Source organism: Protomyctophum bolini, assembly GCF_963924005.1.
Source record: "Protomyctophum bolini genome assembly, chromosome: 3".
NCBI classification, from domain to species: domain Eukaryota; kingdom Metazoa; phylum Chordata; class Actinopteri; order Myctophiformes; family Myctophidae; genus Protomyctophum; species Protomyctophum bolini.
In genome coordinates, this window is record NC_137864.1 from 9926310 (window position 1) to 9948220 (window position 21911).

General features: G+C 42.8%; 2 protein-coding genes across 2 annotated transcripts in view; both read left to right on the plus strand.

The window, feature by feature from the left end:
• Positions 1-41: 41 nt before the first annotated feature.
• nup133 (nucleoporin 133) lies at positions 42-17629 on the plus strand. The gene is made up of 25 exons (XM_080759908.1): positions 42-319; positions 1219-1331; positions 1591-1694; positions 2087-2320; positions 2588-2758; positions 3687-3842; positions 3993-4063; positions 4275-4422; positions 4957-5107; positions 5777-5931; positions 6481-6572; positions 7172-7335; positions 7980-8074; positions 8891-9115; positions 9589-9711; positions 10565-10664; positions 10934-11182; positions 11831-11964; positions 12649-12807; positions 13579-13714; positions 14395-14513; positions 14924-15004; positions 15741-15805; positions 16522-16610; positions 17249-17629. The coding sequence occupies exons 1-25, from the start codon at positions 183-185 to the stop codon at positions 17383-17385; spliced, it is 3408 nt and encodes a 1135-aa protein (XP_080616034.1). The 5' UTR covers positions 42-182; the 3' UTR covers positions 17386-17629.
• Positions 17630-20330: 2701 nt separating this feature from the next.
• The window catches only part of acta1a (actin alpha 1, skeletal muscle a), a 4404-nt gene continuing 2823 nt past the window's right edge, over positions 20331-21911 (plus strand). Inside the window, exons 1-2 of the mRNA XM_080759138.1 lie at positions 20331-20485; positions 21707-21846. Of these exons, the coding sequence (XP_080615264.1) occupies positions 21718-21846 (129 nt within the window). The 5' untranslated portion in view covers positions 20331-20485; positions 21707-21717. The remainder of the gene's footprint in view (positions 20486-21706; positions 21847-21911) is intronic.

Below are 21911 nucleotides of genomic sequence, written 5' to 3' on the forward strand. Positions count from 1 at the left end.
ATAATCTACAGTGGGTGGAGTTTATATAGTGATGATGATGATGGTGACCGTGGTGACGTCTATTTCAAGCGACTAAAGGTTTGGTTTGTACCGCGCTCTGAGGAGATAGCGTGTTATTTTTTTGGAACGCTTCTGTAATTTCCAGACTATTCATAATAAATCATAAAGGGTATTTTGTAGAGATGTTCACCCCGCGTGGTGGAACTCCGACCGGCTCGGGCCGCAGACAGACGCCCCGGGTGACCGGCGGTAGGAAGAGTTTGGCCGGCACCCCGTCTGCTCTGCTCTTCTCCCCGCGCAGGACTTCTCTGGCCGTCAGGTAACTTAATGTCTTCACAACAACCACCATGTCATCATGAATTATGTTTGTCCCGGGGCGTTTAGTCGTAAATGATCATTAAACCACTGCTTTGTCAAACGTTTTTTTAATTCCAAGGACCCCCAGCTTGGTATACCACGGAGCCTCTACTATACTGTCATATACGAGTGTCTATTGCACTCACTGTCTGAGTTAGTGTGTAATTAATACACAGGTCATCAGGATTCAGGACCCACATTGAAACTTGACTGCTTACTTGGGTTATCGCATACGCATAGCAATGATGATGCCTGATGGCATCCTTTTGTATGAAACTACCTGCTTTTTTGCAAACTGTTAGTAGTAGTAGTCATTAGTCAATCAATCAAAACTTGGATCAAGACGATCATAGATTTATGATAATCTAGTTTAACACTAGATACCACCAACCAACAGCCCATACATCCAAACAGAAATGTCCCATCTGATTGTATGAAACAACGTTAAACTCACCAACATTGCAGCTGTACGGAAAGCTTGCCTTGATAAACGGGGCGACTGTGGCTCAGGAGGTAGAGCAGGTCGTCCAATGACCCATGGGTCGACGGTTCAAATCCCCCCTCCTCCTGTCTACATGTCTAAGTGTCCTTGGGCAAGACACTGAACCCCAAATTGCTCGTGATGTGCTGGTTGGTACCTTGCATGGCTTCCGCCGCAATCGGTGTATGAATGTGTGTGTGAATGGCTGAATGTAATGCACTATGTAAAGCACCGCTATATAAATGCACCATTTACCATAAAAACCCACCGTAGACATGTTATTTTGAACTACCCCAATGACCTCTGGGGGACTCCAGTCCAGATCCCACTTTTAGAACCAGTGCACTATTACAAATGATAATCTTGCTGTGTTATACCAGGTCCACTCCTACACGTATGCAAAGCCAAACTGCAGAGTCGGTTCACTTTGATGTACAGCCATTCGGCTCTTCGCTGCCCGTCAAAGTCATGGAGGCGTTGACGATGGCCGACGGTGAGAACACTTCTAATAACAGAAACAATTATGATTTCAATATTACACATCGCACCAAACACTCTCTTTTAAAACAGGCTTAAAGACTTGTGTTAAAATTGTTGTGTATTAAAAGTTGTCCTTTTGTGCTTGACATTTTTTTTGGAAACCCTGCTTTTAACCTACTATGATTGATTATGTGGTTAACTCTGACATTCCCTGTCAATGAAACTGCAATACAAATGTGTTATTATATCTTGTGTGTGTTTGACCTTTCCAGCCGATGACCAGATCTCAGTTAAAGTGGATGAGAGTGGCTGGGCCTGGATGGTGTGTGGAGAAAGAGTGATCATCTGGAAGATTTGTCAGACTGCTGTGGCCAAGGTATAGTCTATCAGCTGGTCAGTGACCATTTGTGGGTAGTTATTGACTGCAGTGTCAGCAGCTTAAAGGAACATTCTGAATTACTTATATATACTTATATATGTATATACCCCTCCGCTAGCTGATCTACAACACAAGTTCACAATGTGTGTAGATTTGCTATCTTCGTTTGTATATTTTTGCAGAATGTTCGCCTATATGGCATGCCCACTCACTGTCCAGAACAGGGAAACTAGGGTTCGAGTGGTTACGAACGATGCATATTACATCTATATTACATCTACTTATATCACCGTAGGGTCTGCTGAATTCCACAATATCAAAGTTTAGTTACCGGTATCTATCTTTATGATTTTCAATGTAATGACTGCCAAACTGTCCTTGATCCATAGATGTCTGTGTGTAAGGAGCTGCAGCTCCCCAGCAGTGAGTTTGACTACTCGGCAGACCTCATCTCCATAGCCTCAGCCGGGCCACTGGAGATGGTCCCGGTTCAGTCCATCTCTGTCATGGCCGTGGTAGCAGAAGGAGTGGCTAGATTCTGGCCCAGCCTGGCCCATGAGGGTAACTACACCGAGACTTCCCTTGACATGGGAGAACTCTGCAACTTTGTTGTTGCTGTAAAAGTAAGTGGAAAAAACGGGGACAACAGATTTTAAACACTGGAAATTCAAATAATGTGGACAAATGACGATAATTAAGTTGGTTTGTTAAAGTGTGTCTTTGGAAGAGATGTTTTTTTAATGGCATCAATTGAAATATGCCTGTTGTATGAAGACATTCAAAGCATGCAGCATTACCAAGACCTGCACTCCCTGTAGTTAAAAACTATATAAAACATCCCTGCTGTCATACCTTTAAAAAAATATTATTATCCCCCCTTCCCTCCTCAGGGTGGAAGTTTCATTGTATCCTCTTTCAAGAGCCAGCTGTTGAGAGTTAGTGTTGACTCCTCTGGGAAGCTCCAGCACAGAGCGCTACAGCAGAGTCACGGGGTGCTGTCTGGCATTGGACGGCGCATGTCCAGCCTGTTTGGTATGGGGCCCACTCCACTCAACCACACGGTGAGTGAAATGTTGTTTTCACCAGACATGCAGTATGCACGCATGCATTGACAATGAAACTGTTTGTCCCGGACCAGGACCGCTATCAGAATAAGCTTTATTGTCACATCACAGGTTTACGAGGTTAAAAAAAAGGGTGAAACTGCAGCAAATAGGAAACCAAAGTGGGAAACCATCTCCAAACAGCAGCAAATAGGAAACCAAAGTGGGAAACCATCTCCAAACAGCAGCAAATAGGAAACCAAAGTGGCAAACCATCTCCAAACGGCAGCAAATAGGAAACCAAAGTGGGAAACCATCTCCAAACGGCAGCAAATAGGAAACCAAAGTGGGAAACCATCTCCAAACAGCAGCAAATAGGAAACCAAAGTGGGAAACCATCTCCAAACGGCAGCAAATAGGAAACCAAAGTGGGAAACCATCTCCAAACAGCAGCAAATAGGAAACCAAAGTGGGAAACCATCTCCAAACAGCAGCAAATAGGAAACCAAAGTGGGAAACCATCTCCAAACAGCAGCAAATGGGAAACCAAAGTGGCAAACCATCTCCAAACGGCAGCAAATAGGAAACCAAAGTGGGAAACCATCTCCAAACAGCAGCAAATAGGAAACCAAAGTGGCAAACCATCTCCAAACGGCAGCAAATAGGAAACCAAAGTGGGAAACCATCTCCAAACCAATATATTTAATTTGCAATGAGATAGAGGGTATATGCATGCATAAAGTGAGTGTCAAAACAAATGGCAAAGTGAGTTTAATGTTGTTTAATTCAATCAGATGGGACTTTTCTGTTTGGATGTACAGTATGGGCTGTCCAGAAAAAGCAGCTCAGTGCTGAAGTTGTTTGCTTCCATTGCACTTTATGGTTGTTTCACATATAGGGTTTGAATGTACTGTACAGATCCTAATCCGACTTTTCCTCTCTGCAGCTACAAAGCGTGCTGTGGTTGGGGGAGTCGGGCTGCCTCTACACATTGACCAGCTCCACACTTAACAAGTGGGAGGTGGACGAGACCTCGGAGCACCAGCTCTTGAGCTGGGATGCCAGCGGAGCTCTGACTGAGAGCATTGCAGATGCAATCTGGGTACATTTGGCCAGAGTCTTGGCACCAACATTATGTCATTTAAACATTTTAATAATGAATTAACTGTTAACAAATAACTCGTATTAATTTCTAACCATACATCCCTAGTATACAGTATTAAAATCTTCAAAACTTGTTTTTTCAAACCAGGGATCAGAGAGCAACTACGAGGAAATGAAGGAAGGAGTGAATATAACATACCTTGATATGAAGTTCAGCCAGTGAGTATCTGCGTGTGTGTGGTTTGGGTTACTAATTACTATTGTCCATGTGTAGAAAGTAGAAACGGGTTATTTGTTTTGGGAGAAATTCACAGGTTGAATTTGGTGATGTTGGCGCTAGAGACGGATGTGCATGGCTGCTAATATCACTGACTTTAAATGATGGCGGGGCAGGCTGAAAGCAGGTGTTTAAATCCCTGTTTTCTTTTAGGGTTGGTCTGGTGGTGTTGGCAGCAGCCTGGCATTGCTCGGACACGCCCTGCCTGGCCTACTACTGCCTGGTCACCCTACAGGATCATGGAGCCTCCATCTCTGACCAGTTCACAGTGGAGGTCACCAAGCACAATCCACCCTTCAAGGTTGATCTTTGCCATTATACTGTTTTACTATTCACTTTTGTGTGTTTTATTTGATTTATTGTACAGTCAAGTTGAGTCTGGGAGATGACATGGTCAATTGGTCAGGGTCCCGCAAGCTGTTGCAAGTTGTTTAATGCATGGATCAAGTATAAAGTGGGTTGGCCCGGGCCGGCCTTGCGGACCGGGCACCAAGGCGGCTAATCCAGCCTGACAGCGGGTCGCGGGTCCCGATGACCTTTGCTGTGTGTCACTCCCCATCTCTCTCCCTCCATTTCCTGCTAGTTTACTGTAGTGTAAACTATCAAATAAAGGCCGATTTTTAAATATTTTAGAAATGCATTTTAGAAATACAATTCTAAAGAAATACATTTCTAAAATGCCAGCTTGCACGGTACATGATATATTTCCAATGATACATTTACAACGGGTGATAATGACCATGCTTTCCAATACACAAGGCCATCAGCTGCTTGTTGCAGGCACTTGCACCTTTATTTAAACTTGGTGTTACTGTTAACACGTTTGTCTCGTCAGAACGAAGAGTCCCTCCATGCCACGAGGCTAGTGCTGCCATGGGCTGCCGGCCCCGCTGCCTTCCTGTACAACGAGGAGATGGTGTTTGCCTGCTCCACCGGCACCGGCAGGGGAGGCCTGCCAGAGGAGAAGATCTCCTTCAACTCCCCAGGTGAGACCACACGAAGGGGAGGCCGTAGCAGTGGTGTTGTTTGTAGGCGACTTCTCTTAAAAAAAATTATCCCTGGTTTCCATCTTAAATTCACTTTAAAATGTTATTTATACGGTGTGGTTCTACAGGAGTCTTGCCTGCAAGTCTGTCTATGTGTCCAGCGCCAAATATTTTGTGCACACACTGCCAGTAGGCCACAGTACTTGTATTGTACTATGCATTTTACAATGGAAGTCAGTGGGCTTCTGATTCTGCTGAATCCCTGCCCAAATTTGTGCTGGGATTCAGGGAAAAAGTACATCATAGATATGACATAGACAACTGATTGTCATAGATGTATTAGATCGCCATGATTTGATTTGTTTTAACGTTTTAAATTCTATGCATTTGAAATCTGACTCTCCTGAATGTCCTTGGATTTTGTTGATGTCGTAACGCTGTTAAAAATCTAAAGGTAGCAGATATAAAAGCTCACAACGTGTTGCACCATGATGACTTGAGCTTGTAGATGGGCAATTTTTTTATTTTTTAATGTCACCCAAGTGGCTAATCATTTTGGATAATTTTGGCATAAAAGTAATGTACCTTATTTCTATTTATTTTATTCAGATCTCCAGTTTTTCACTGCTTCATTACCAGGCTGAACTGCTGTGTGTTTTGCCCATGCAGGGGACAGTGTGTGTGGTGGGGGCAGCTGTGCCAACCTGCCGGTCTTCTTCTCCAAGAACAGCAGCCTTGTTGCCGTGGTGGCCAGGGAGAGTGTCTCCATGTTGCCTGAGACCATGGAGGACTCGCTGTGCTCCTCACTGGCTGCTGCTCCGGAGGTACACACAGAACCTTAGCAATCGGCATATTATCATATCCAATCGTTAACAAAAAGAAGTGGATGCCCACCACTCATCTGCCGATGTAGAAAAGAAGTGCAAGTATTTCGACCCATTTATCTGGATGACTATCTGGAATTTCTCACAAAATGACTGAAGAGGAGAATATTGGAGCAGACGCACCTTTATTGTCTTTTTCTTTTTTACTAAAGGTCTAAACTGATGTTTCCATTAGGAATGTCAAAATATTCTTCAAATTGTACTTTCTTCAAAGATGTGTGATACTCACTGTGATTTATGAATCCCACCGCAGTTCTAGGAAAGCCTTGCTGTGATTGACCAGTAGTCCCTGTGATTGATGGTTCTCGTTTTTTACAACTATGCCTAACCCTAACCTCAGTAAAACTATGCCTGCCCGGGAGCCAATCAGACACATGGCGGGTCTATCCCAGAACGAATATTCTGCTGTTAATTTATTAATTCATTGTTATGAATTATATATTCTTTTCTGCATTCCTTTAATTCATTTAGGCTATTCATTCATTTAAGGTTTCAGCCATGGAGACTCCTAACAGGATGGAACCTGTGGCTCAGGAAGACAAAACCAGGCTCCTCAAAACGGCCTTCCTGCAGTTCTGTCGGTATGTATGCCATGGCATAGAGTGACTCCATTCTGGTCTACAGGGCAGTTAAGTGTGAAAGTAGCCCATCTGCAAGCTTATCTATCTTGTACTGTAGATTGACTATTTTCACTATTTCTGCATGACGTGATGATTGTTGCCCCCTTCCCCACTGCCTCAAGAGTCGACTCTAGAGGCCTTGCCTTTTGCCAGGCCCTAGTAAGTGGTTAATCAATTTGTTGATTCATAACCACTAAGAAAATAATCGTAATAGTTGCAGCAGATTTTAATCTGTGAGGTGCAACATTCTGTAGTCCTAAAACACGGTTAACCGCTTAAACTTTATGTACTTGTTTACTTGTTGTCCCCCAGTGAACTGTGCTTGGAACCCTTTTATTGGCTTAGGAATGCGATAAATACAAGGCTTCATGGGGTGTGTAATTGACAATTACTCTTTTTTTTGGGTGAACTACACCGTAAAGTTCGAAATACAGGTCAAACTTGTTGATTTTTGCTCTGAAATGCATAGAAAGCAGTGTTGGTGCATCGAACCCTTTTTGATAGATAATTGAATATTAAGTGTGTCATCAGTGGATCTCTGGGTGTGTTTGATTTGACAGTAACGACGGGATTGGCGCCCAGACTTTGACAGACGAGCTGTTCCCTGCAGAGGTGGAGGGAGAGGAGGGAACGGAGCTGGACAGTGTGGTCACCCGCATCAACCTGGACCTGGTGGACGACTATCCAGCCTCTGACCCCCGCTGGGCAGAGTCGGTCCCCGATGGTAAGGAAGTCTTAAACTGTTAAAATGACTTTGCTGTGTGTAGTTGGCATGTTCTCCCGTGTCCCCTAGGGTAGGGGTAGCCTAAAAAAACCATGCAGTAATCCTGGTCTCTAAACTACCTCCCTGTAGTAGGAACTGGTCGGAATAATGTGTTCCTTCCATGCTCTACGTCCGGCCGGGGAAACTCTCCCCTGTCGGGTGAAAAGAAGCAGCTTGGACTCATGCATAGAAGGAAGCATGAGGTCAGTCCGCTTGGCAGAGGAAGTGTAGCGCCCAGGATTACATTAGATAATTGACACTGGGTGAAAAAATGCGTTGCAAAGTCGTGGGGGGGGGGGAAGACTTTGATAAATGACACATTTTGAGCATTGTGAAGTGGCCAGGAGGACTTCATGTGGTAGCATGGATGCATTATCATTCATTCCACATTTTGATATAAAAACGATAATACAACTATAATAATAAAAACAACTCTATGATCTTTCTCATGGTACAGACCTTATGAAATGCTTTACAGAATACGACAATGCATAGCCAGATAACTAAAGCAAATAAGTAAAGTGAACAAACCTTTAGATGCTGGTCCTGAATGTTAATCATGTGATGCGTTATGATTTCTGTACTTTTGTTCTTGTTTCTCCTAGAGAGTGCAGGCTTCCCCCTCACGTCCCTCATCATCCTCCACCAACTGGAGGACAAGATGAAGGCCCACGGCTGCTTCATGGACTTCCTGCAACAAGTAGGCGCGCGCACACACTAGGGCATTAACCAACTAGTTGACTAGTAAAACCACTAGTCGACCTCGTTGGTACAAGTTGTATAGTTGCTAAGAAATAAAATCACACTTGTGTGAAGTGAGGGGCGCATCACTTGTGTGCTCTAAACAAACTAAACAAAAAAGTCCATAGACTTAGCTGCCACATTACGTAATTTCCTAAATTCAGACATTAGATGAAAACATTTATAATACATAGATATAACAAAATCTCACCTGTGTGAAGTGAGTGGCACTCTTATTATACTGAACTGTTTATGTTGCCACAAATTTACGTCATATTTTTGGCGGACATTTAACCTAATTTCTCCTTTCAATGGCAACTATTTAGACATGTGGTGACAAGCTGTATATAGGAGGGGCTAGAACCCCTCAAAAATTGGGTGTTTCTTTTTTCTTTTCTTTTTTTAAGGGGCGCTTTTGGTGGGTCTGCACAAACTTTGTCCTACACAAACATTAAATAATGTTGGAATATAGTTTACCATAATTAAATAATTCACAGACGAGGAAACTGATTCTAATACTGAGAATTAGCACATTTCATCGCCGATGGCCTAGTGGTTAAGGAACGTGCCACATAGGCTCCGTTGCAGCCCGACAGCGAGTCTCTGGTTCGATTCCAATTGTTGTCACTCCCAGACTCTCCCCGTTTCCTGTCCTCTCCACTGTACTATGAATAATGGCAGAAACATCCCCAAATGTATCTTCATGTTTTTTTTGCACAGTTCTTTAACACGATCCTCGTATAGCTTTATTGTCTCTGCTCCATCCCTCTCCAAGGTGGGTCTCCTGGATCGGCTGAGCCAGGTGACGGTGCGTTCCGCGGCCATGGCCACGCGTCTGCTCCTGTGCGAACACGCCGAGAAGCTGCAGGCGGCCATGGTTCTGAAGAACCACCACGCCAAGCATGCCGAGCTGGTCAACCGAGCCATCCTCGGTGCTCTGCAGAAGAACAATGCTGTCGTGCCGCCCAGCCTCACGCCTGCAGATGTCTTCTTCAGAGAGGTGCTCTTTAGCACAGTGGTTCTCAAATGTTTTCCTGCCAAGGACACACAAATTGATATGTATTTATTTGGCCGCAGACCCCCATCTGAAAATATTTTGTGCCAGAAGCAAACATTTGTGTTAAAAACGATATTTCAAAAATAGCACATCTACAAGCTCATGGCACGCCATGTCACGTATAAAACCATCAGATACAAAGATCAAACATGATGTGCAAATGTGGTAAAAATATTGGTAGGTCCACATAGGGCAGAAGCTTCACAGGTAGAACCAGAAGGAAATTAAAGTCCACGTGAAGGGAGGAAAACGGTCCTTTTAAGGAGGAAGTGTTAAAATTGACAGGCCAGCCTGATGAAGGGCGGTGATCAGGCATTGTTTAACAGATCGATTTTATAGCAATCATCACAATAACTGCACATCTACAGTATATTAAGAACTGTCATTTTCATGAGGTACATGTGGTGTGTGTCCAGGTGTCCCAGATCTCCTCTGTGTTGGAGTGTCTCCTAGAGGAGGAGGACAGGAGTCTGAAGGAGAACCCGGTGGACTCTGTCCAGTGGGCTGAGGTGGTGGTCACTGTCAACATCATCATCAAGGTACCCACATGTCAGCACCTTAGAGTATATATGAATAACGTCACCGGATTTCTCCTCCCATCCACTTGCATTAAGTTGCTCAAAAGTGCGATTTCACTCCTCTTTCCGGGTAGGAACAGAGTGCAATCTGGGATGGATTGGGCCAAATTGTGAACGCGCTGGCCGTTGACTATCATTGCACACGTTCATGTATCAAACGGCGTTCACGTGTCATTGCCCCAATAACATGAACGTGCACAATGATAGTCAACGGCCCAGTGCTGGCTCGAGCACTCGAGTTTTTTGTTTTTTTTTTAAACAAAAAAATGAAAATGAAAATTAAATAAAAAAATGTATAGAGACTGGCGCTTAGGGACTTTTTGGCACTTCTTAAAAGCGATGGATGAGTTAACATTTACATTTCACCCACCTATTTTTTTTAAAATATTTGTTGTTTGACTGTTTAGACTGATACTAAGTTCTTGGTTTACCTATATTCCTAGATTACTGTGGCCTTACACTGTATGTATTTGATGTATGTCTTTACCTTGCTTACTGTAAAAGTCGCTCTGGATGAATAGCATCTGCTAAATGCCTAAATTGTAGCAGGTGTCACTTAAAGTGGTGTGGACCAGATTTATGACACATTATGACCTGCTTGAGCAGGCATAATCGGCTGAGATGCCTACTTAACGCTGAAACTGGTGACGACAAAAGCATAAAAATAAAAACAAATGTTTCAATCACCAACCTTACAGTATTGCGATGGTCAAATCTGTAGTGTAAATATGACAGACATTTCTTTATTTTCTTATTCCTGCCTTCCTGTATAAAAATGTTTTTTTGTTTTTTGTGTGTGCGTGTGTGTGTGCAGGACATGCTTCTAGCTGCAGGTCAGTACAGAGACTCTAGGGCCTCGATATACAGACCTACTGAGAATGCTGCCACCGAGCCAGAGTACATTCCATGGACAGGTAGTGCATGCACGCATACACACACACGTACAAACACACACATTCCCCATCCATATCAACTGCCCTTTTAATAGTGAGATTTGACATGAGATGTCACTTCATCCATTGACTAATGATGTGCAAATGTAGTTTTGTCTTCAGTCCAATTGCTTTGCATTTCTGACGGTGTAAAATGGCAATAAACTTACTCAACTATATGGAGTTCTTGATTTTACCAGCCAGCTGGGAAGTTTATAACGGAAAATTACCTTCCAATGATTTCTCTCCAGCCTCTGGCGGTGTGGGAGGCGTGCGCGGCATCATCTCCCGCCAGCACGAGCTCATCCTGCGCTCGGTCTACCCGCATGCCGACTCGGAGCTGCGCAGCGTGCTCTGTGAGCAGCTGGTGGCGCTGTTGGACCTCTACCTCGGCGGCTACGTTTCACAGCTGACCTCCCTGCCTCGCTCCCAGCAGGAACGCTACAACAGCCTGGAGATGGAGTACGGCCAGCGCCGCTCCGAGCTGTTGGCTCCGCTGCGTGAGTTAGACTTTCATATTTGTTAGGGGTTAGATACAGTATGTTACGCTTGGTTGGGTATGTTGGGGCCAACTGGGGGCCCCCACTCCCAGATGATTAGCTTAATGTGCAACATTGTTTTCTCACTCAACAGTAAACGAGTGTGTACAGGCTATCTGAACATTTCTAAAGTTAACAATTTAAGGACTTTTAACACCCTTTTTAATGCCAAATTGGCCAAAAATGTCATAAGAAAGAGGCAAACGTGAAACCGATCTAATAGCCGAAAATAGACTATCTACAAGCTCACAACACGTGATCTTGTAGTTCGGCTTCGCAATATTCGTCTGTGGAACAGAGTCAAACTAAATGTAATGCCTTCCCTACATCAATTCCAAGTGCTTATCAGGTTGGGGGGTGCCGAGATCAGATGTGATTCTTTCTGTCTGTCATGGCCTGAAAAGTTTGGGAACCTTTGTGTGAGGATTAGATATGTTTTGGTGAGAGGAAGGAGTGGTTCAGGCATTGAAGTTCATAACTGCAGACATTTTGTTTTTCTTTCATGGGGATGTCTTATTTGAGTTTTGGAACTGAACTATATTTCAGCTGGTGGTGGACGGGAATCCCGATCCCATAACATATTGTTGTTTTTCTTGCTGTGTGTTGTAGTGGAACTAGGTCAATACCAATGGGTGGCAGCCTTGGCCGAGAAATACTGTGACTTTGACATCTTGGTACAGCTGTGTGAGCAGACAGACAATCAGAGCCGTCTGCAGCACTACATGACCAAGTTTGCTGACCAGGTACAGAACACACCAGTTCAGAACCACTGTTTCAACACAGACCAGGGTTAGATCGCTGAAGTATAGGGTTTACACACTGATTGATCATCAACCTTTTTTTTAGTAGGCAGTCTTATATTATACTACAGATTAGAAGAGGTGAGGTTCCTGAGAGGTTAACTAACTGAACCAGAACCTTAACGGGTTATGTCACATCCACAAGATGTAGGATGTGTCCATGTGATTCTCATCTTGTGGGTACAGGTCTAGTGGCCAACTGGCCATGACATAACACCTCTCCACTTCAATTCCATTTCGATACACTTTGATTCTTGAAATTAAAATCGATTTTTCGATACTACCGGTATATCGTTACACACCCCTAACATTCATCCATTCACACACCGATGGCGGAGAAAAACCATGCAAGGTACCAACCTGCACATCAGGAGCAATTAGGGGTTCAGCGTCTTGCTCAAGGACACTTCGACACTAACTCTGGGGAAGCCCGTGGTCAGACTGGGGAACCTCATCATGGCTCCCATCCGGCTGCTCTACCGGCCACTCTACAACTGAGCCAATCCCGCCCTCTGCTCAAGTAGATCAGTATTTTGAAAAGGGAAAAAATAGAAGCTTTGCATTGTACGATACCGCAGTGAGCTACAGTATATATCCTGATGTCTTTTCCTGTCCTCCTCCACGTAGAACTTTGCAGACTTCCTGTTCCGGTGGTACATGGAGAAGGGGAAGAGGGGCAAGCTGCTGTCCCAGCCCAGTGCACAGCACCAGCAGCTGGCCAGCTTCCTGCAAGCCCATCAGCATCTCAGCTGGCTGCACCACATCCACATCCAAGACTACCAGAGTGTAGGGACACCATAGAACCATTACACACTGTATGGCTACATGGAGACGAAATGTTGAGTGTTGATTACAAGTACACAATCAACTGGACGGAGCATGACTATACCTCCCGATATCCTAACGGAAGTATTTCATAAATACAATTTGGGGTATTAAGTATTGTAAATGGCAGATGAGATGGCTTACAGTTAGATCTGATATTTTTCCATAAATTGGGTCCCAGGCGAACCTGTCATTTCTCTTTTGGGTCTTGAGCTAAAAAGTTTGGGATGATAAGATAACGATAATGATAAAATAAATAGACTAGTCTATCCTAGCCATCTGCACTAAGTTCTGACTGACCCTGTCTCCTAGTTGCACTAAAACCGTATGCTCATAATCCTGTGTGTGGGTGGCCACTGAGCTGAACATGAGTGTTTTCACCACTAAAGAGGAATACAGCTAAACATGCTTGCTTTTTTAAACGGGACAGTGACGTATGATAGAAGCCGGTGAGGGTAGGGGTGACATGTAACATACTTGGGAATGTTGACAACACACACACACACACACACACACACACACACACACACACACACACATTAGTAAATTGGAGGAAAATATGAAATAAAAATACAAACACTAGTCTAGGCTATTGATCGCCTTAGAGGGAAGCACTGTCTCAAGTACATTTTTAGTATCTTCCATTAAGTGTTACAGTAACTAGGTTGACATTGGGCCTGTTGGTGACCGCAAAGCCCATGGAATTTGACCCAGTGTTCCCTTCGTCCTCAGGCCCACAGAACACTGTACAGTCAAGCCAATGCGGAAACACGCTACTTTGTGAAGAAAAAGACCCTTTTAGCCCTCAGTAAGCTGACCGCTCTGGCTTCTGACATGCCAGAGGATGCCATGCAGAAACAAGTTGACGGTAAAAACCCACTGACCACTTCCTGAAATTTTTTAGCTCATCTGCCCCTAAGGGTTTATCCTGCAAAAACTATGATTGAAATGCTCTGTCTTCTATACAGTATGTCAGACTATTGATGAAATGCTACTTCAGTTCAGATATATTTTTGATTTACCATTTTATTTTGTGTCTTTAGTCACAACTTTAGTCAAAGTTAATTGGCATGGATAATGGGAAACTAACACAGAAGGGTAGGTCCATAGTGTAGTGCAAAATATCAGCGAATCCTTTTCATGTACTGTAGGTGCTTCTGTGTGCCAGCATGAAGTTAGCAGGAACTGAGTTGCTTGGCACAATAAACGCTTAAATGAAACACACCCACACAAAGTCTAAATGAAGGTTTTGACAAAGGGAAAAAGAAGTCTGCTCTGAAATGGGTCCATTGACTGCAGCACTCGGACTGCATCATTTCTTATGCCTCACATACAGCTTTCCCCTGGTGTGATAATTGCTTTTCATGTATTGCTTTTCATGTATTTATACTAGACACGATAAGCGATATAATGATGCATTTGTAATGGAGATGTCCTTATTTTCTGAATGGAAAAAGACAAAGCCCTACATACAGTAGAATATGATTACGAGATGAGCAAAAAGGGCAAGTTGACACGGAGATCTTTGTTTGTTGTGTGTGTACTTAGACATCGTAGAGCAGGAGCGCTTCCTCCTACACCAGGAGACTCTGCCCAAACAACTGCTGGAAGAGAAGCAGATGAATCCGGACGTCATACCTGTGCTCACCGCTCACAACCTCATCGAAGTAAGAATAAAGCCTGAATTCTCCCAGTGTCATACTAAATCTCACAATGTGTCGTAGCACATGCTGTTTATCTCAACTGTACTTTCCAAATATAGGCAGAAAAGACCCACAAATATTTAAAAGAAACTTCACACCTGTGTGAAGTAAGGGGCGCTCCTATCATCATATATCGTCATACATCAGCACATTCCGGCCAATCACAATTGGCGTCCTCACTTTTCTGTCCTCACTTTTTATCCTCAATACGTACATTGCTCAGCCTATGAGGTGCTTGGCCAATCAAATCATAGCTATCGCAATTCCAATATTGGCTTAAAAGCTTTTCCCAGAAATGATACCACAGATAGCAATGTATTACACATAAGCCTAACCTGTTGTTCATGTTAACACCCATTTTGTCCTTCCACTAGCTGTATATTTGCGATGACAACAGGCGAGCCAATGAATACGACTTCAAAAAGGCCCTGGATCTACTTGAATACATTGATGAGGTAATGTCCTGGCTCCTGCCTGATTTGCCTTGATCTGGGCATGATGATTCTCTTGATTGGAAGTGGAACTGTTGAACAATTGAATCTGTTTTAAGCAGTATTTCACAGTATTGTACTCCAGATTGATGCTTACTGTAATTATTGTCATGACAGTTGTGCGGTTAGAAATGAGGTAAAGAGCCGTTAGAATTTCTGGAGTGGCAATTATCCAACCCCGACCTCCCAGTCTCACGGTGGACACTCAAAAACCATAAGACCACTGAGCTGGAGCTTAGTCACCCCTGCAAAATGATAAATGCGTGTAGACCAGCCGAGTGCTCCAGTGTTTTATTCGGGTTGTCTCTCCTGAAGTGCCCAGGTATTATTCTCTTTGACCCTCTCATTGTAATATTGGCCATTATACAACGTTTACAGACAAAAAATGCTCTTTTTAATTGACTCTTGAACAAAATCTAATCAGGCTAGTAAAGTAACATCTAGACATATTCTTTGTTACCATGGAAATGTGTTGACATTTTCTTCTTGTATCAATGATGGAGTGATATTTACAGTGATGTATATTTCATTTAAGCATATAATACTGTAGTTGAGGTGTGCTGTATCGTGACTTGAGCATGGCTGGAAAGCTTTATTTCAACAAATCAAAATGCTTGGCCGGAGCTGCCCATTGTTGTACTGGCATGGTTTACTTTTACTGTACATACATATGCTGTAAATATACATGTTCATTTGACAGGAGGAGGTTGCGGAGACGGACACTCTCAAATGCGAGATCTTTGGCAAGGCCCTCAAGAAAGACGAGTAAGGACAATATCTGACAATATCCTTTTTAGTTTCTGCACATTGAGAGAAGAAATGAGGATGATGTTTCCATTTTAATCCTATTACAACCGGTCTGTCATTTTAGATGTTTAGCTATATATTTATGAGCGTCAAGATTTTTCAAAATTTGGGGCCCGGACAGTTAGCTCAACCGTCTCGGCACCTAGACTGCCAAGTGCCAAGCCAACCGGACAGTGTGCCGTGGGTTCGACTCCCGAGCCCAACAGCCTTTTTCTGCGTGTCACTCCCCATCTCTCTCCCCTTTCCTGTCTAATTACTGTACCCTATCAATAATGCTAATTGAATTTATTTGGAAGCAAAGATGTTTTACCTCAAATCTTTGCTTCTGCGTGTCCCTGATACAAAATATATTGAGATGGGGGTCAGCGGCCAAATTCATATACATTTTGGGGCTCCTTGACATTTTGAGAACGACTGATATAGCAACATAGGTTTTTCACAAACTGTTGGGATTTAAAGACCTTTATGTAGTATCGGCCTATAGGGTCTTAATGGGTTAACACAATCTCAGCATCTTCTGCATATCTGGAGCAGTAGATTAAATATTGAATGGCCGCAGAACACAACCATTCATGGTGCAGCAAAGTGATGACATGGCATCTCCACATTTGACTTGAAAATGTTTTTTATTTTTTTGGCCATTTCTTATGCGTTACACACCTTTCTCTTTCCAGCTGGTCCTCTGCTGATGGCAATGATGACCCACTAGAGGCAGCCAAAGACAGTATTTTTGTCAAGATCCTCCTCAAGCTCATACAAGAAGGTGAGTTGGGGAGAGGAGAAAATAATAAGCCGGATTTATACTTTGTTGGAGGACAGTATTGTTTACAAAATATATTAAAAATCACACCAGTGTGAAGTGAGGGGCGCTCTTATCATCATGCATCATCTCATACTGGCCAATCAGAATGCCTGTTGCCACAAATTGACATATCTGGCAGACATTTCTCCTTTCAGACGTGTGGGGACAAGATGACGTACATGACACCAGTGTCAATGGCATTTAATGTTTGTGTTGCGGACATTTTGTGGGGACAAAAGCTATAGGAGGGGCTAGCGCCCCTCGAAAAACTATATATAGTTTATTTTTACAGGCTTGATGCTTCACAGTGCAACCCATTGTGAGCTGTTATTTTGTGTGAACCATTTAGTTTTTTGACCACATTATAATAATATGACAATAAAACAATTAAAACATTGATGATGATTGCAACACAAGAAATTAAACCCAAATGCCATACAAAAAAAGTATATTGACGATTTTCCCTTTCCAGCCTTACAAATGGAATCCTATCCTATCTTTTCTGAAACATAAGTTTGTTACTTGTATATTTTCTGCTCATCATAATCTAAATTTAATGGATTTAATATAGATTCATATTAAACTGTCTACTTTCCCAGGTGTTCCTCTACAGACGTATCTTCCAGATGTCAAAGACCTCTTGGATTTGGATGAGCTGGCAAGTTTGAAATCCAAGCCCTCTTTTGAGTTTGTCCTGCGAGCTAATTATGAACATTACCTTCAAGCCCAGATCTGACCTTTCACCTTTAATCCACTGTTACTTAAGTTCTTGATTGAAACAAAGTACTCCTTTTCTAAATAAATGCTACATTTGTACATTTGGACTCACCAATGTTTTGACTTTTAAGCCCTTTATATGATATTCTCTGTCTGACACAAAAATTGTACATGTATATAAAACCTTTACTTTTCAGGAAATGGGGTGAAAAAAGAACCTGTGTTCCAATGGAGCCAATGGAGTAATTCAGTTAGTCACAACCTGTTTTCATTGGCTATTATAATCATTATTATTATTATTATATTATAAAACCCTCAGACAGGCTTGACCACTTTCAACAGGGGTTCCTGTTTTGGCCATAGGAGAAGGTTTTTTTTAATTGCCAGAACTTTTCCAAACGAATGAAAAGCACTTCAAGACACTGCCCCTGCTGCCACCCTTAGATCTCCATATATGGAGCTGACTTGTTCTGACATTCTATGTTGATCTGACCTCATCAAACCCTGTACACTCAAGACACGCTCCATGTATGGCCAGTACAGAATTCATTCCATGTTGATCTGACCCCCCCCCATACCAGAGCGCCAGCACTTTCCCAGCAGTCTGCCGTCACCCAGGCGGATGTGTGCACTTCTTGCCCTCAGGGCGTCTTACTGGTATACTTTAGCGTTGCAGGAAATTGGAATATTAATTGCATCTACAGTATGCAAGGTACACCCTGGAAAACTGTGAATGAAAGTACCCATTAACCACTTAAACCCTATTGTACACCAATAGTGAACATGTTTTTTATTTTATTTATTTCCTCACCTATTATGACATGCCCAGAATACAGATGTTGGGGTCCCTTTGGATTATATCTGTCTGTGCCTTTATGGTTCTAATTCATTGACTTTAATGGTCTGCTGGGATGCGTCATTGATTGGAACCATGCATGCACACAGTGAGCCAGTGGTCCTGGAGAGAAATGTGAACCTCGCCAACAGAGACAGTAAGCAGTTGGCTGCTGAATGGACTTGTTATCCTACATTATGAGGGGTTCCTCCTCATTGGTGACCGAGGGCATGTGTGTGGCTTATAAATAGTGTTTGCTCAGTCTACTTTAACAGCCACAGCAGGAGAAGGAACCATCTGCCTTCTAAAAATAGAGAAAGCAGCTTAATTTGGGGATGTCAACAGTAGACTATACACACAGTTTTCTGGAAGAACCCCGTGTTCACAAACTTGAACTGTTTAACAATCCGTCAGTGAAATAGTCTGAGGACTATTATAAGGACACTAAAATAATCTTATATTTAAATACATAATGTTAAAACTGAAATGTAATAATGGCTATGCTTCAGTCAAGACAATTGGGATTTGGATTGGTTTTTAAGGTCTATAATTAAGATGCCTAAAGGCCTATTCATATATAGTCCAGTTTTTGTTGAGGTGACCACCAAAACGGTGGCTATAGTAAAAACATGTGTTGTGTGAGCGGTGACCACCGCGGCGTGACGTCATGTTGTAGTTTCCGGTGGACACCAATTCACCGAAAACTCGACTATGAATAGGCTTTAAAACGCCTCTAGACACCTCTGAGATCAATTGTTGATTGCTCAGGGTGTTGTTTATGGCCTTGTGTGGGCATGATCACCCTGGCCACTGCCTACAGCCATAACATTGGTCACTTTGACTATGGATTATTACACAACGTTTATGTGCTCACATGGCATGCCAGTGTGAATATTAAAGCTTAGCTTAAGCAGTTTATCTGAATTTATTTAACACAAGGTTTACCAGAAATACTTTTATCTCAGATCCCATGTTTTCCCTTGTAAATATATTGTACTTGACCTAACATGTAGTCGTTCAAATACATTTATTTCATGACCATGTCTCTTTAAAACCTGAATTGGATTTACTTAAAGGCCAGCCCTGTAAATCTGATATCCCAGTCAAGCAGTTGGATAAACACAATGAACCTTTTGGCTCTTGTAAAATACAAGGGCTTCTCAAAAGAATGCTTTTGCCGGCAGTTGGCTGCAGCTGTTCAACTGGGTTTGAACGTCCTCTTTCAACCAACCACTCATTGCAGAAAATAGAGCATGATCACTTCAGTCAGAAGTGACCCAGATTTTCACTGATGAATCACAACCTTAATTCATACACATGACACAGCTTTTAATTCTGTTGATGCTGCCTGACTAACACAGTCTTATTGAAACTGAAGTTATGTGATGTAGGCTAGAGTTCTTTTTTACTATTATTTATACCTCGTTCAATGTATCTTTAATCTCACTCTTTGTTTATGTATCTAGTTACTGCCCTGAGACACCTTGTTTACACATTGTTAGTCGAGTAGGCCTAAAATAAAAATAAATATTTTTTTGAGAGAGAAGCCTACTTGTTCTATTCTCAATTCATGTACAATTTGAGCATTGTCTCACTGAGTCATATAGTGTGTATAAACCATAGATGGCGCTGGATCCTTTAATAAACTAAAATGTTATTTTTATTTTGTCAATAAAATTTATACCTTTTGAATATAGATAGTTACTCGAGTCGAAAGGCACCCCGGCCCACTGGCCATCTGACAACCATAATCGGTATCCACTTTGTGTCAAGCTACTGAACTGACATTCCATTGAGAGATTGTGTGTGTGTGTGTGTGTGTGTGTGTGTGTGTGTGTGTGTGTGTGTGTGTGTGTGTGTGTGTGTGTGTGTGTGTGTGTGTGTGCGCGCGCGCAGTCTACGTGTGCGGTGGTAGTAGTAGTTCTGCGTCACGGCGCGCCTAGCCTTCAAAATGCCATGCCGGGGGAGCGTTGGCTCGCCTTACACGGGCCGACATCTCCTGTGTGGATTCGGGACTACCTCTCCATATATGGAGCGCGCCATGGAGCGCGGCGACGGGAGCGCACTCCCCACGGCGTGCCCGAGGCACTCCCGACCCGTCCAAGAACCAAATATGGATGAAGGGTAGAGAGAATTCCTATGGAATACACGGACATTCCAAATGGTTGTCTGTGGAAGGAGAAAAAACCGTGAAAGGGCCCGGGTATATAAGGATCGCTGTGTCTCTCCAGCTCGAACGTCCTGCCACACTTGTGCTCTGATCATCGACAACAATAACAACAAGGTAAGCAAAGCGGGCGTGGAGCAGCCTAGGCTATGGGAATATACAGACTGGGACTGACCAGGGAACGGTGGATTTTCTCCTTTTTCCACGGGGACTTTTAAACTGCCGTTCTATGAATGAACCCGATCAAAGGATCTCTGGCAGCCTGCAGGAATTAAATGCTGGAGCTTGGCAGTCCGCCGCTGTGCGCTGGTTAACTTCACTTCCAGACAAATACGCTTCTGTCAGACGCTTGTTAAGATGATGTTGATAATGGGTCATCTCATCTGGCGCAGTGGCACCTATGTGTGATGTAGTCCTAGCCTATTTGTAGGCTGCATTGGCAAATTATGGATTTCTTTAAATGTGATCCTATACTTTGCTAAACATTTTCATAGCTATTTTGAATCCTTGTTCTTCAATCAATGCATGATGTGGGTTGGCTACTTATTCAAAGATTTCAAAGGGGATGCTATGTTATAATGCTAATGTTATGTCTAAAATAGACAAAGATATGATTCGGAATTGAATTGATTGAATACTTTATTAACAGTTTGTAATTTACAGAGGTATAGGCTATACGGTTTACAATATATTTTTTAAGGATAACACTAAAGGGGCTTGTTTCCTTTGTGGTCCTAGTAGTATCTGTATTCAATTCATTAACTTTTTGGTATTATTATTGATACTGTGTTGTATCAGCAGCAAACTAGAATACAGGCTCTCTCTTATTGTTTTATTTGCAGGCTGATTAATGCATGGAATAACTGCACTATCATGTTGTCAATTTGGGGGTAAACTTTAGCATATAGCAGGCTCTGATAATGAGTTGGACCTCAGGGTAACAGCTGGGTGACAGTGCTGGGCTTTATAAACGTTTGTTCATGGCATGGGACCCCCCACACACAGTCAGCTCCCCATGGATCCCCATTTCAAATGATTTTGTCCAATTAGGGATTCTGCTATTCAAATATGTTTTGATTGATTGTCTCATGACATAATAATAATTTGTTGCTTTGTACTTTGCTTTGTGCTTACTTTGATTTGTATTTAAATATTTTCAAGTTAATTGAATTATAGTCGTGAAATTTAACTGGAAGTCACTGATTTAGAATATAGTATAGAGCACTCTGATGTCTTTCTGGTAAAACATACTGTGTGTGCGTGCGTGTGTGTGCGCACGTGTGCGTGTGTGTCTTCCTTTTCTTTTTCTTATTAAACAATGTTTTTTATTTCCTTCAGAATCCTCCAACATGTGTGACGATGATGAGACTACCGCTCTTGTGTGCGACAACGGCTCCGGTCTGGTGAAGGCTGGCTTTGCCGGAGACGATGCCCCCAGGGCTGTGTTCCCCTCCATCGTAGGACGACCTCGCCATCAGGTACAGAGGAGCAATAACACTTAAGTTGTACCCAATGATGGAAGAAGTACTCACATGTTTTACTT

Excerpts from the sequence above, each read along its gene's own strand:
- nup133 (XM_080759908.1), top strand. The coding sequence starts at position 183 with ATGTTCACCCCGCGTGGTGGAACTCCGACCGGCTCGGGCCGCAGACAG. Across the intron at positions 1,695-2,086 it reads GTCAGACTGCTGTGGCCAAG|ATGTCTGTGTGTAAGGAGCT; the intron begins GTATAGTCTATC and ends CTTGATCCATAG. Across the intron at positions 8,075-8,890 it reads TCATGGACTTCCTGCAACAA|GTGGGTCTCCTGGATCGGCT; the intron begins GTAGGCGCGCGC and ends TCCCTCTCCAAG.